Raw genomic sequence first — 14702 nt, forward strand, 5'->3', positions numbered from 1 at the left:
CCGAGGTATCCCTGACTTTACTCATCCTGTTGTATCCGTCAAGCTATTCAATAAGGCCTCCTCCCGTTGACCTGTTTGGTTTGACACCCTGCATTGTTTGTCATTGGAGTCCACATGCCATGTTCATTTTTAACTCAAGCGGTTAAAGAGTATTGCCTTACAAGTGACAACAAAAGAGGGCTTCTTTCTCTTTCTCTTTTCCTTTTTTTAAAAAAATGAAACTTTATTGAAATTGTTTTGATGCTGAAAGATTCCCACGATAAAAGGGCTTTGTTCTCATGTTTTTTGAGCCCACTACCAAAGCCCATGGACATGGATGTTAGGTTAAAAGGTTATTCTAATCTATCCATAGATAGGAACGGGAGTGTGAATGACTGTCTGGCTCTGTGTCTTAGCTGGGATACGCTTCAACCCCTCTGTGACCCTGATTTGTACACAAATGAGTATATTTGTGGTAAAGTCCAATCTGAGCGTGGTTGCTCTAACAGGTGTTTTCACTTTGTAAAAATAATTTGATGGTTTATAATTGCATGGAGCATGAATGAATGAAGAACTCATAATGCATCTGTTCAGAGTGAAGTTCTCTCCTGCTAACCACCCTCGTTTTCATCTGCCTGTTTTTTGCAGAGCTCTCAGAGGACGGAGGAGGCGAGCAGGAGTCTGAGGACGAGCTTGGCGGCTCGCGCTCGTCCCTGGAGCGCCAGGGTCATCGCGGTAACACCACCGTGCATGTCTGCTGGCATCGCAACACCAGCGTTTCCATGGTGGACTTTAGCATAGCTGTGGAGGTACCACTAATGCCCGTCTTCTCCTGCCACATTCCCTGTTTTTCCTTCCCACCTCTGTCTTTGGAGTCCAGCTGCCTGTTTGTGTCCCACTTGTTTACCGCTGTTCTGTCTTCTTCTTCTTGCTCAAAGAACCATTGCCCCGATGTCCTTTGTGTCTTTTCTTTCTGCTCATATCTGTGTTTTTGTCTTTCTCCATCGGTGTCCATGTGTATCTCTATTTCTGCATCTGTGTGCACTAACATTGGTAGAGGCCATCAGTAGTGCGGCCAGTGAGTTGATGAGGCCCCTCAGCAGACTTCATCTCTTGCTTTGCTGGTTTGCTGGTACAGAAAACACAGCCTGTCTTTTAGCGACACCTGCTGGATTAGAGAGGTACTGCAACAGCTGCAAACGTGTTTAGCTATACAAATCAGAAATAAATTAATAAATGACTCTTATAATAAATATTTTTTCCTAAAATTCGCAAATATTTATGCATTTTTTTTGCACTACTGATGCTCACGCTAAATTTCAACATGAGTATATTACATTGACAGGACCTGATGGCTTTCTCTTTCCCATAATCTCCTCCGTTTTAACATCCAGTTAGACTAACACTGTGTTGCATCATTGATTGTTTTATCCATTTGCTTTTTGCTCTCTCCTTTCTTCTGTCGCCCTCGCAGAACCAGCTCTCAGGTAACCTGCTAAGGAAGTTTAAGAACAGCAATGGCTGGCAGAAACTCTGGGTGGTTTTCACCAACTTCAGTCTGTTTTTCTACAAGTCACACCAGGTAAGACGAGAAGGAAAACACTGGCAGTTACAGTGCAAATACGCAGGAATGGTTTGACTTGATAATTCAAAGTGGGAAGCTGATAGTGTCTTTAAAATTTATTGAATTCAGTGTTGGGAAGGTTACTTTTAAAATGTATTCCACTACAGATTACAGAATACAGGCCCAAAGTGTATTTTGTAACGTATTCCGTTACGTTACTCAATGAGAGTAACGTATTCTGAATACTTAATATATTATCATACTTTATACAACTACATGAATGTACTATTGCTGTGTGATTTATTACTTTTACTGAAGGTTACTCGCCATACTAAAACAAACTAGATGTTTAAATCTTAATATAAAATGAGTAACAGTAGGGTGGACAATAGGTAAGGCTGCACTTTTTGCAGCGATCTCATATAGAAAACTATTCCGCACGTATATATAATTCTTTAAAATATTTCTTCACGTCATTATGCGGGCCGCATGTAGAGGTGACATGGGCGGCAAGATTGAGACCCAGGCATTAGAAGCCTCATAATGTGTGTTTTGGTGGAAACCAAAAATAGAGAGGTGACAGAAACAGGAAAATACCACCGTGTAATCCATTCATTTCAACAAAGTAACTGTATTCTGAATACTACCTTTTTAAACAGTAACTGTAATGGAATACAGTTACTCATATTTTGTATTTTACATACGTAATGGTGGTACATGTATTCCGTTACTCCCCAACACTGATTGAATTAGATTGAATTTGTGCAGTCGCAGCCACAGAATGTAGTTTCGGTTACTCTGATCAGTTTAATAGTAGAGGTTGTATTAACAGATGTTTCCCTCTTCTGACTCATGTGCAGGATGACTACCCTCTGGCGAGCCTCCCTCTGCTGGGCTACTCTGTCACCGTCCCATCGGAGTCAGAAAACATCCACAAGGACTACGTCTTCAAACTCCACTTCAAGTCTCACGTCTACTACTTCAGATCAGAGAGCGAGTACACCTTTGAGAGGTGGGTGTACAGTAATAGAGGCAAATACAGAAATGCAATTAGTTACAACGTGCTTTAACTTAAACCATCCTTTTATTTTTTTAATCCAACTCTCTGAAGCTACATCCATCTTTTACAACGTTTGATAAATTCCTTAAATCTTTTTAATGTCCAGAACAACTCCACAGCTTGATGCTGACTTTTTAAATTGTCACCATTTTTACAGTAAAATAGAAAATAAAGCAAAATATGCCTTAGGATGTGGCTAAGCTGTGAGTGGCAACTCATATGGGTATGCAGTGGTCTCAGGCGTCATCTAAAGCCTTGAAAATTAAAATGAAAATTTTTTTTTTTTTAGGAATATTTGGAAATGCATTTACTATATGTGTTCATACACTGAATATCATGTTCTAAATATAAAGCTCATCTTCTCTTCTTTCTGAAACATTTAGATTTTCTCTCTAGCACAGATGGTAAGAGAGTGACACTCATTTAAAGAGCACTTGTAAATAAAGGCTTAAAATTTAATCTGACACTTGAACAGCTGAAAGGCATTTCTACATGCTATGTGTGGGTCCAATAAACAGGTTTAGAAAAAACAATTACAAACTACAGGAAAGAGACTGCTTATAGTCTGGGCCCTCTTCTGAAATTCAGATAAATTGTTTCATTTTAAATGTAAAAGTCAATTTCTGTCTAGTTCAATTTACCAAGTTGTATTGCATTATATATTTAAATTATTTTAATAGAACGTTTTGTGAGCAAACCCAAGTAAGGAAAGCATTAAGTATTTTAAAAAGTGAATATTAACAGTAACACTATTCAAACAGTCTCCTTAGCCCTGTAACCGACTAGCAACCTTCCCAGGGTGCACCCCACCTCTCGCCCTATGATAGCTGGGATATGCTTCAGCCCCTCCCATGGCCATAAATTAGATAAGGTGGAGTAAACGGATGGACGGAGTATTCCAACAGAACTTCTGAGATGTTTGATATATTTCAATCAATGTTTGAAGCTACTGATATAAATCCTTTTTTCCCACCAGGTGGATGGAGGTGATCCGGAGCGCAACCTGCTCTACTAGCCGATCACTGCCGAGCACCAGGAAAGACCTTTACTGATGATTCCTCCACCTCCACCTCATACTCTCTTGAGTGAAGATCTCGACTGCACAAACACCAGGAAAGACTCTTCCAGCTGCACAAGCTGACACTAATTATTACCTCTGACTCCTTACACAGACTCCACTCAGAGGTCTTCTCTCTTCACCTTATTATTACACTTTCCACACCATTAGTGTTTGATTAGCAAAAACGGTCTGCAGTCATCCACAATGTAATTCTATGTGTAATTTTTCCATTTGTCCTTGTCAGCCTGGAGCGCCACATTGTGTTATTTTTTTCTTCCACCAAAGCGAGAGAAAAGGCGTACCCGAGCGCGGGCGAAGGATCTGAATCTCTTTGGCCTCACTTTCTCCGAGCACTCCTCTGTTTCACTGATATTTGGCCGGTGCTTTATAATATTTTATATTTCTGAAATGGATGAAAAGTGTCTTAAGATTGGAAATAAACGTTATGTAGAAAGCTGTGTGCATGTGGACACAATAATTATGTTTTTAATTGTATGACAATCGGTCTGTATGTAATTTGATGACTTAAATGTAATGTAAGTTTGGACAATAAGAAATCCTGCAATGTTTTTTTTTTTATCATTATTATTATTATTAAGTCATCTTTTTTGTACAGTACTTTTGACACTGTGAAATATTCTTAATTCTTTTTTTTCTTTATCTTGTTTCAAAACACCTGAAACCTTCTTCCAAAGCCAACAGAGATTTTGCTGGTTTATTGCCAATTACCTTCTCTTCAGTATTCCTCAAGTTTTATGGGTTTTACTATTTTAAAATAAAGATGAATAGATTGTGTTCATATGGAACAAAATGAAACTCTTTTTATTGAGTTTATCCCTTAGAGGGGATGAACACAGCACATGGAAGATCATACAAAAAAAATCAGGGTGAATTTTTATTTTTGAGGTAAACAAAGATGTGCAGAATGTAAATATTAAACACATTGTCTGCAGATTAGTGTAAAATCAGAGTTCATATCTGTGTAATATAAATGCTCTAAGCCTAGAGTGTCAAACTCAGTGAAAATCTCCTTTCTGTCAGTATAAACACATTTAACTACACATTTATAGTGCAAATCATTTTTTCTACCATAGTAAATGAAAAGAAATGTTACAAATCTGAGATCTTTATCAGTGTGTAAAAATGCTATAAAAATTTCCAAAGCCCACCCAGTGGGTCAAATTGGCAGCCTTTGCTGGGCTGAATCTAGCACCCGGAGCTTATGTTTGACAGCACTGCTAAGAGCAGGTGTATCAAATGACACAATGTGTTTTGTTTAATGGCATTGACACCACACATTGATCAGCAGCTGGGTCATTTCCTCCCAGACTTCTATGCAATCACTTTTTATGAAGCACAGGCTGGCCATACATTACTCATAATGCTTCCCAGATGATTATAAATCATAAAAAGAAAACCAAATTTGTAAACAACATCACTAATGTGCAACTTTCAGTGGCACAGTGTGCCCTTTTCCTTCTCTACACTATCCTTACTTTGATTGTAAGCCTGCCTATCTGCTATTAAAATTAATTTCTCTTGTGATTTATTTCAATTCGACACACGACAGGAAACAGCACCCATGTCCAGGTGTTGTTTTCCTGAGAGCTCCTTCACCCGTTCTGCTAACACCACATAGAGGTCCATTTGTCAGTTGCATCAGCATGATGAGATCAGTCCCGCTCTTCTCTAGGCCTATATTTGAGCCCATGATCTCCCTCTGAGTCGTAGTTCTCGTAGCACGGCAGCGAGCGCCAGTCTGGCTTGTACGTAGTGGCGGTGTACACAAACACGTCCGTGATGCTCCCCGGTGACACCTTCTCCTCTCCTTCCGTCTTCCCCACCCACTCCTTCACCTCCAGCTGGACCACCGTCCGCTGGTACAACGTTGGGACGCTTTCAAAGTCATCCAGGAATTTCAGCATCTGGTCATCCACTTTGTAGATCTCCCCGTGCACTCGGTGACCCTGGCCAGGGATGTTGAGCAGGAAAGGGATGTTGTCCTTGGTGGTGATCACTAGCGGGTATTTCTGGATGGTGAACGCCGAACCCAGGTACTCGGCCTTTCCATTGTTGCTTTCGAACATGCGGTAGTTGTTGGGCTGCCCCTTCTTCAGAGTGCCGTAAACGAAGACCCGAGTCATGAGGACAGAGGACCAAAGACGCACCTGTCGTGTAAAGAAAGGAGAAACATCTGTGTGAGCAAATTCCCAGCAGGTATTACTGGCAAAAATATATTTATACAATTTTATTATTACTCTGTATGTCAGTCACTTGTGCAGAAGTGCAAATTTGATCTCATTTAAAATGATCAGACCTTCAAAATAAAAATCAAACTCAAATCTAGGAACACTGTTTGGAAATTTGAACTCCTTACACGCATTAATTAGGAAAGCTGTCACGGCCAGCGGAGGCAGACCTTGTGGAGAGTGTGTGGTGGACCCAGGCGCGAACACAGGCGAGGAGACGGGAGTGAACTTAAACTGATACACATACGACACGACAACGAACAAAGGAAGACTGAGGACTTAAATACACACATGAGGCAGAGACAGATGAGAACACAGCTGACTAGCTGATTATGAAACATAATGACAATACAGGGGAGAGTAACACTAACTACAATGAACAAAGAACGCCAGACTCTTCCAAAATAAAACAGGAAACACGGAGACATAGACTTAACATAACCACATAGACATGAAACATGACAGGTAGACAACTAAGAAATAAAGGACTAAACAGAAACCTAGAAATTAACTAGATCAAAAATGAATACAAAAATACATAAAACTCAAACACTGGGTCACACGACCCAGTACCGTGACAGAAAACAATCAGCAGATTAGCATTACATGCACAGATTAAACATGACTATAATAAAACACTACCTACAACAGCAACTGTCAGACTGGATCTGCACACATTCCTGTCATGCTGTGACTTGTGAACTTGGACCTGTCGTGACTGGATCTCTTTGGATTGGTTATTAATATAAAGTACAGTACGTGCTCAATGATTAACAGGCTGAGAGATAATCGGACAGATACTTTAGTGTTAGAGCTGGGAGAGGTCATTCAATGACAGTATATGAGTGAAAAACACTGTTTACACCATGTTATGCTTATGGGTAAGTTAACAGTCAGTTACAATTACCAGGCAAGCACATCATCACTGTGTAATGCAAAAGCATAAGCTAGGCTACCTCAGAGCTCCTCAAACCTGCTCGAGCTGTAAGAACAATACCGATACCGGAAGTGCAGCTTTAATACACACGCTGTGAAGTGACACACGTTTTTTCCGTCATAAATCTACCATAAAGAAGCGCAGACCCACCTTGAATAAGCAGTAGCTTTACTGGAAAGAGCCGTCACTACTGTCTCTGGATGGCGCATGCGTGGAAGCAATCCAAATAAAGGCGGAAACAACAGAGGGCGCTAAAGTGACAAACAAAACAAGGGCATCGTGGGAAAGGACCTAGAAAAAGGGTTTTTATACTATACTGAAGTCAAAATTAAGCAAAAAACAAACAAAGAAATAAACAATTAAACATTAAATACATCATTAAATATCAATATTTTTCACTAACTATGTTGGAAATAAGATTATTATTGAAAAATTAATTGTATGTATTAATTAATTGACTTTGTCATTAATTGCCCTCCTGTAGACTGGCGATCTGTAACCTTAACCTGCCTCTTGCCCTAGCCGGGCAGCTGATATGGGTTTCAGCCCGTGCACGTCTGCTGGCATTACAACACCACCGTGTCCATGGTGGACTTCAGCATAGCTGTGGAGATACCACTACTGTGTTTGTGCGCATCTTTCTTCTCTTGCCACATTCCCCATTTTTCCTTACTACCTCTGACATTGGAGTCCAACTACTTGTATCCCACTTGTTTACCACTGTGTTTTCTTCTTCTTTGCTCAAAGAACGATTGCCCCAAATCAGAAATCAGAAAGAAATGAATAAATGACTTTTGTAATAAAGAAGATAAATACATATGTAAAAATCTGTGTAAGTAATTTGCAGGATGTTTATTCTGCTTATGACAAAGCAGAATAAAAGTTTATCCCCTGGAGGGGACAGACTCAGCACAGATCATACATAAGAAATCAGGAATTAATTTTTATTTCAGAGGTAATCAAAGACAAGTGGACTGTAACAGTTAAACACATCAGAGTTCATATCTGTGTGGTATAAATGCTCTAAGACAGGGGTGTCAAACTCATTTTACATCATGAGCAACATACAATCAGCTTTGATCTTAAGTGGGACCAGGAAAACTCGCCTTTCTGTCAGTGTAAACTTGTTTAACTGCACATTTACAGTGCAAGTCCATTTTATATTGTAGTAAATGAAAAGAATTAAAAGGAATCTGAGATCTTTCTCAGTGTGAAAAGCTTTAAAAGTTTCCAAAGCCCACCTGCCGGGCAGAATCTGGCCCCTGGGTCTCTTCTAAGCCTTTCTTAACCTAGTTGCCATTAAATAAGACTTTCTTTGAGACCACACACTCATCGGAAAACTCTTTGGTGAGGTCATAAATCAAGTAAGCAGCTGGGTCATTTCCTCACAGACTTCTATGCAATCACATTTTTATGAAGCACAGGCTGGCCATTCAAAAGAATGCAGGTTGAAGGCACTTACACATTAGCTTCACCTGGAAGTTAATGGTAGTAAACTTTAAAAGGTCAGTGTTATGAAGCTGATCTGACAGTACATCTTCATTTTTCTGAGAAAGGTTTGCAGAGCATTCTTCTAGGTGCACAGCATCAGGCTGGAGTGATTTTCTCAGGCCCGAAGAGGGTGCATCTGGTGGCTGGGCCTTAGTCCATGGGGCACAGCCGGGCACAGCCCGAAAAGGGGACATGGGCCCATCCTCGAACTTGCTCGAGCTGTAAGAAAAATACAGATACTGGAAGTGTAGTTTTAAAGCATATGCTGTAAAGTGACACACGTTTTTTCCGCTTGGCGCTCAGTGATAAAACTACCACAAAGAAGCGCAGACCCACCTTGAATAAGCAGTAAGTAGCTCTTCTACTGTAAAAATGAACCACCGTAACAGTTTGAGGACGTGCCAAGGACGAGGCATGCGTGGAAGTGCTTCAAATAAAGGCGGAAACAACAGAGGACGCTAAAGTGCGCTAAAGAAAAAAATTGCATTGTGGGAAAGGACCCAGAAAAAAGGGTTTTATACTATACTGAAATCTAAAATTAAGCAAACAAACAAATAAACCATTAAATATTGAATACATCATTAAACATTTAATGAAATGTGTCATTAATTACCTTAGAAATAAGTCATTTAGTATTGGCAACTTCGACATTAATTAGCTCTGCTGTAGCCTGTCAACCTGCAGCCTGCGTCTTCCCTCAGCTGGGCAGCTGATATAGGTTTCAGTCCATGCACATCTGATGGCATGGCAACACCAGCATGTCCATGGTGGACTTTAGCATAGCTGTGGAGGTACCATTGCCGTGTTTGTGTTCGTCTTTCTTCTCCTGCCACATTCCCTGTTTTTCCTTCCCACCTCTGACTTTGGAGTCCAACTGCTTGTTTGTGTCCCACTTGTTTACCGCTGTTCTGTCTTCTTCTTCTTGCTCAAAGAACCATTGCCCCGGTGTCCTTTGTGTCTTTTCTTTCTGCTCATATCTGTGTTTTTGTCTTTCTCCATCGGCGTCCATGTGTATCTCTATTTCTGCATCTGTGTGCACTAACATTGGTAGAGGCCATCAGTAGTGCGGCCAGTGAGTTGATGAGGCCCCTCAGCAGACTTCAGGGGCCCGCATCTCTTGCTTTGCTGGTTTGCTGGTACAGAAAACACAGCCTGTCTTTTAGCAACACCAGCTGGATTAGAGAGGTACTGCAACAGCTGCAAACGTGTTTAGCTATACAAATCAGAAATAAATTAATAAATGACTCTTATAATAAATAAGATAAATACATATATCTAAATCAATGTAAGTAGTTTGCAGGATGTTTAGTCTGCTTATGACAAATGAGTAAAACAATTTTTTCCTAAAATTCGCAAATATTTATGCATTTTTTTTGCACTACTGATGCTCACGCTAAATTTCAACATGAGTATATTACATTGACAGGACCTGATGGCTTTCTCTTTCCCATAATCTCCTCCGTTTTAACATCCAGTTAGACTAACACTGTGTTGCATCATTGATTGTTTTATCCATTTGCTTTTTGCTCTCTCCTTTCTTCTGTCGCCCTCGCAGAACCAGCTCTCAGGTAACCTGCTAAGGAAGTTTAAGAACAGCAATGGCTGGCAGAAACTCTGGGTGGTTTTCACCAACTTCAGTCTGTTTTTCTACAAGTCACACCAGGTAAGACGAGAAGGAAAACACTGGCAGTTACAGTGCAAATACGCAGGAATGGTTTGACTTGATAATTCAAAGTGGGAAGCTGATAGTGTCTTTAAAATTTATTGAATTCAGTGTTGGGAAGGTTACTTTTAAAATGTATTCCACTACAGATTACAGAATACAGGCCCAAAGTGTATTTTGTAACGTATTCCGTTACGTTACTCAATGAGAGTAACGTATTCTGAATACTTAATATATTATCATACTTTATACAACTACATGAATGTACTATTGCTGTGTGATTTATTACTTTTACTGAAGGTTACTCGCCATACTAAAACAAACTAGATGTTTAAATCTTAATATAAAATGAGTAACAGTAGGGTGGACAATAGGTAAGGCTGCACTTTTTGCAGCGATCTCATATAGAAAACTATTCCGCACGTATATATAATTTTTTAAAATATTTCTTCACGGCATTATGCGGGCCGCATGTAGAGGTGACATGGGCGGCAAGATTGAGACCCAGGCATTAGAAGCCTCATAATGTGTGTTTTGGTGGAAACCAAAAATAGAGAGGTGACAGAAACAGGAAAATACCACCGTGTAATCCATTCATTTCAACAAAGTAACTGTATTCTGAATACTACCTTTTTAAACAGTAACTGTAATGGAATACAGTTACTCATATTTTGTATTTTACATACGTAATGGTGGTACATGTATTCCGTTACTCCCCAACACTGATTGAATTAGATTGAATTTGTGCAGTCGCAGCCACAGAATGTAGTTTCGGTTACTCTGATCAGTTTAATAGTAGAGGTTGTATTAACAGATGTTTCCCTCTTCTGACTCATGTGCAGGATGACTACCCTCTGGCGAGCCTCCCTCTGCTGGGCTACTCTGTCACCGTCCCATCGGAGTCAGAAAACATCCACAAGGACTACGTCTTCAAACTCCACTTCAAGTCTCACGTCTACTACTTCAGATCAGAGAGCGAGTACACCTTTGAGAGGTGGGTGTACAGTAATAGAGGCAAATACAGAAATGCAATTAGTTACAACGTGCTTTAACTTAAACCATCCTTTTATTTTTTTAATCCGACTCTCTGAAGCTACATCCATCTTTTACAACGTTTGATAAATTCCTTAAATCTTTTTAATGTCCAGAACAACTCCACAGCTTGATGCTGACTTTTTAAATTGTCACCATTTTTACAGTAAAATAGAAAATAAAGCAAAATATGCCTTAGGATGTGGCTAAGCTGTGAGTGGCAACTCATATGGGTATGCAGTGGTCTCAGGCGTCATCTAAAGCCTGGAAAATTAAAATGAAAAAAATTTTTTTTAGGAATATTTGGAAATGCATTTACTATATGTGTTCATACACTGAATATCATGTTCTAAATATAAAGCTCATCTTCTCTTCTTTCTGAAACATTTAGATTTTCTCTCTAGCACAGATGGTAAGAGAGTGACACTCATTTAAAGAGCACTTGTAAATAAAGGCTTAAAATTTAATCTGACACTTGAACAGCTGAAAGGCATTTCTACATGCTATGTGTGGGTCCAATAAACAGGTTTAGAAAAAACAATTACAAACTACAGGAAAGAGACTGCTTATAGTCTGGGCCCTCTTCTGAAATTCAGATAAATTGTTTCATTTTAAATGTAAAAGTCAATTTCTGTCTAGTTCAATTTACCAAGTTGTATTGCATTATATATTTAAATTATTTTAATAGAACGTTTTGTGAGCAAACCCAAGTAAGGAAAGCATTAAGTATTTTAAAAAGTGAATATTAACAGTAACACTATTCAAACAGTCTCCTTAGCCCTGTAACCGACTAGCAACCTTCCCAGGGTGCACCCCACCTCTCGGCCTATGATAGCTGGGATATGCTTCAGCCCCTCCCATGGCCATAAATTAGATAAGGTGGAGTAAACGGATGGACGGAGTATTCCAACAGAACTTCTGCGATGTTTGATATATTTCAATCAATGTTTGAAGCTACTGATATAAATCCTTTTTTCCCACCAGGTGGATGGAGGTGATCCGGAGCGCAACCTGCTCTACTAGCCGATCACTGCCGAGCACCAGGAAAGACCTTTACTGATGATTCCTCCACCTCCACCTCATACTCTCTTGAGTGAAGATCTCGACTGCACAAACACCAGGAAAGACTCTTCCAGCTGCACAAGCGGACACTAATTATTACCTCTGACTCCTTACACAGACTCCACTCAGAGGTCTTCTCTCTTCACCTTATTATTACACTTTCCACACCATTAGTGTTTGATTAGCAAAAACGGTCTGCAGTCATCCACAATGTAATTCTATGTGTAATTTTTCCATTTGTCCTTGTCAGCCTGGAGCGCCACATTGTGTTATTTTTTTCTTCCACCAAAGCGAGAGAAAAGGCGTACCCGAGCGCGGGCGAAGGATCTGAATCCCTTTGGCCTCACTTTCTCCGAGCACTCCTCTGTTTCACTGATATTTGGCCAGTGCTTTATAATATTTTATATTTCTGAAATGGATGAAAAGTGTCTTAAGATTGGAAATAAACTTTATGTAGAAAGCTGTGTGCATGTGGACTAGAGATGGCACGATACCACCTTTTCATGTCCTATACTGATATCATAAATTTGGATATCTGCTGAAAAACTATATGAATCCGATATAGTGTGTTTTTTAATCAATAAAACTTTTTTAAATATCTTGCTGCTTTTTGTATAAGTTCATACTCAAGTTAAAAAAAAAACACTAAAGCTATTCTGTTATACCTGTATGCAAAAAATGCACTGCACCCAAAATATTTCATAGTTCAGCAAAACTGATCAATCTAATAAACTTAAACTTGCTCCATCCTCCCTATTCTGGTATTTTAAAGAGTAAGCAACCTAACTAATAGGATTCTAAAACTCCCAGCAAAAAAAAAAAAAAAAAAAAAAAAAAATAGGGAACCACCCACCCTCCACCTCATGATGCTTAATTGATGTAATCAACTTTAATTTGATGCAGTGTGAAAAAAAATGCACAGAAATCAATTATTTTTCAAGAATAATTAAATAGATTCAACATCTTTCTTCAACAGAACTGCAGACTGCACAGATGGTATCTTCCCAAAGAAAAAAGTACTATAGCTTACTAGGGTATATTAGACTTAATAGTTACTATATACAGTAATGGACTTCTACACATTTTACATCAGATTAAAACTTTGGGTGTAAGATTCGGATATTTTTTTATTAAAAGCTAGACATTTTAAATGAGAATAAGAAAGAAAAGTATGTCTTTGTGCCCCCTTTTCACTGTTAATGCCCTATCGGCCCCCCTGGCTAAACTTTGCTAGATCCGCCCCTGTACAGTTACCAGCCGTCAGCTACGTAGAAAAGAATCCTGGTGTAGAAAGTAATAATAAATACATTCTAACAAGTGGGCGATAGACAAGTAAGAGAGATGGACTTGCGACAGAAAAGCCGATCAGCTGATCATTGATCAGTTTCATGATTGAAGTAGCAACAGGAAAGGGAGGGAGAGAGAAGAGGCAGTCGCTCCATATATCGGTTGTAAAGGTTAATGCAGGAATGCTTTACAAACAGTGGCGGTCCTAGCCTGTTTGGCGCCCTGGGCGAACACTCCCTCTGTTACTGTTACTATTTTTACCATTTCTTCTTGGAGCAACTGTAACCCACATAGGGATTAATAAAGTATTCTGATTCTGATTGTTTCAGGATGACCTGCCATTATCCAATGACACATCTGCTTACCTGTATCTTTTTCTCGTTTCGCCTCCTCTTCTTTTCTCTTTTTTCTAAACTGAGGACCTGATGGCTTTGAACTTTTCTTATCCATCTTCCACTGGTTTTAATTTTGCACTCCAGTATAAACACCCATCCCACAACCCAAGGATCATCACAACATAACCTAACACACCTCCACCTTAGTTCACAGATTCGCTTTGTCTAGGGTGCATTTCTGAGATTTCGCACAACCCAGGATTCAAATCATGAATACATAATGGGCTTGGATTTACAACATTATAAATGAAATGTGCTCTATTTGGAAGCAGCCCCCCCCCCTCCCCTTTCGACAGGTTGTGTGTGAGACTTTAAATCATCAAACTATAAATTTTAAACTGTTATTGATCCCTTTACCCCTGGTCCTAAAGTGTACATTTGTTTTCTTACTCTTCTTATATATATTGTTTGTTTACTTGCACTGCTGTAACTGGAGCCTTGTCGTCTCGTCTCTCTATATACTGGACTGTATGTAGCGGAGATGACAATAAAGTTTACTTTGACTTCGGCAGCAAGCAGGCGCACTGAGGGCTCTCGCGCTCACTTTTCTTGTATAGAATTTCGAAAAAACATCGGTGCAAATTATAAGTCTGTATTATAATGTCTGGTGTTTTCGTGTTTGTTGGTTTGTTTTTATTTTGTTTTATTGCGAGTTGGTTATTAGATGCTGCTCCCCGGAGCCCCGCCCTCTCCTCTCTGCGCTGCAAGCAGCTCGCAAACGAAGGACGCCCTTACTCCCAGCAAATGGGCGATAGAAAACCGATCGGTGCTTATGCCATTCCCAATATGCGCTGGCTGACGTCGGGGCAGCATGAGTACGAGCATTTTTTTTTTTTTTGCCGATGCCCGTGATGCCGCCCCGGGCAACCGCCCGTATCTAAAACCGCTACTGTTTACAAACACTCAGAGATGAACTTACACAC

At 39.7% G+C, this 14702-nt stretch overlaps 2 protein-coding genes and 1 pseudogene across 6 annotated transcripts in view; 2 read left to right on the forward strand and 1 right to left on the reverse strand.

Annotated features, from left to right (window-relative positions):
• Nucleotides 1–4479, forward strand: part of LOC113016867 (FERM, ARHGEF and pleckstrin domain-containing protein 1-like) — a 71495-nt gene extending 67016 nt beyond the window's left edge. For all 3 annotated transcript variants that reach the window (XM_026160024.1, XM_026160027.1, XM_026160026.1), the window contains exons 25-28: nucleotides 628–788; nucleotides 1454–1561; nucleotides 2404–2555; nucleotides 3580–4479. In XM_026160024.1, the coding sequence (XP_026015809.1) occupies nucleotides 628–788; nucleotides 1454–1561; nucleotides 2404–2555; nucleotides 3580–3655 (497 nt within the window). In that variant the 3' untranslated portion in view covers nucleotides 3656–4479. The remainder of the gene's footprint in view (nucleotides 1–627; nucleotides 789–1453; nucleotides 1562–2403; nucleotides 2556–3579) is intronic.
• Nucleotides 4480–8700, reverse strand: LOC113016868 (gamma-glutamylaminecyclotransferase B-like). Of its 3 annotated transcripts, XM_026160028.1 has the most exons (3): nucleotides 7000–7113; nucleotides 6041–6146; nucleotides 4480–5831 (listed from the first exon to the last, which is right to left on the reverse strand). In XM_026160028.1, the coding sequence occupies exons 2-3, from the start codon at nucleotides 6044–6046 to the stop codon at nucleotides 5337–5339; spliced, it is 501 nt and encodes a 166-aa protein (XP_026015813.1). In that variant the 5' UTR covers nucleotides 6047–6146; nucleotides 7000–7113; the 3' UTR covers nucleotides 4480–5336. The 3 variants fall into 3 exon arrangements, with proteins under 3 accessions (XP_026015813.1, XP_026015815.1, XP_026015814.1); XM_026160030.1 differs by lacking the exons at nucleotides 6041–6146; nucleotides 7000–7113 and adding an exon at nucleotides 8677–8700; XM_026160029.1 differs by lacking the exon at nucleotides 6041–6146.
• Nucleotides 8701–9068: 368 nt separating this feature from the next.
• Nucleotides 9069–12603, forward strand: LOC113016869 (FERM, ARHGEF and pleckstrin domain-containing protein 1-like; annotated as a pseudogene).
• Nucleotides 12604–14702: the final 2099 nt, after the last annotated feature.

This window comes from Astatotilapia calliptera, chromosome 23 (genome assembly GCF_900246225.1).
Source record: "Astatotilapia calliptera chromosome 23, fAstCal1.2, whole genome shotgun sequence".
Classification (NCBI taxonomy): Eukaryota; Metazoa; Chordata; class Actinopteri; order Cichliformes; family Cichlidae; genus Astatotilapia; species Astatotilapia calliptera.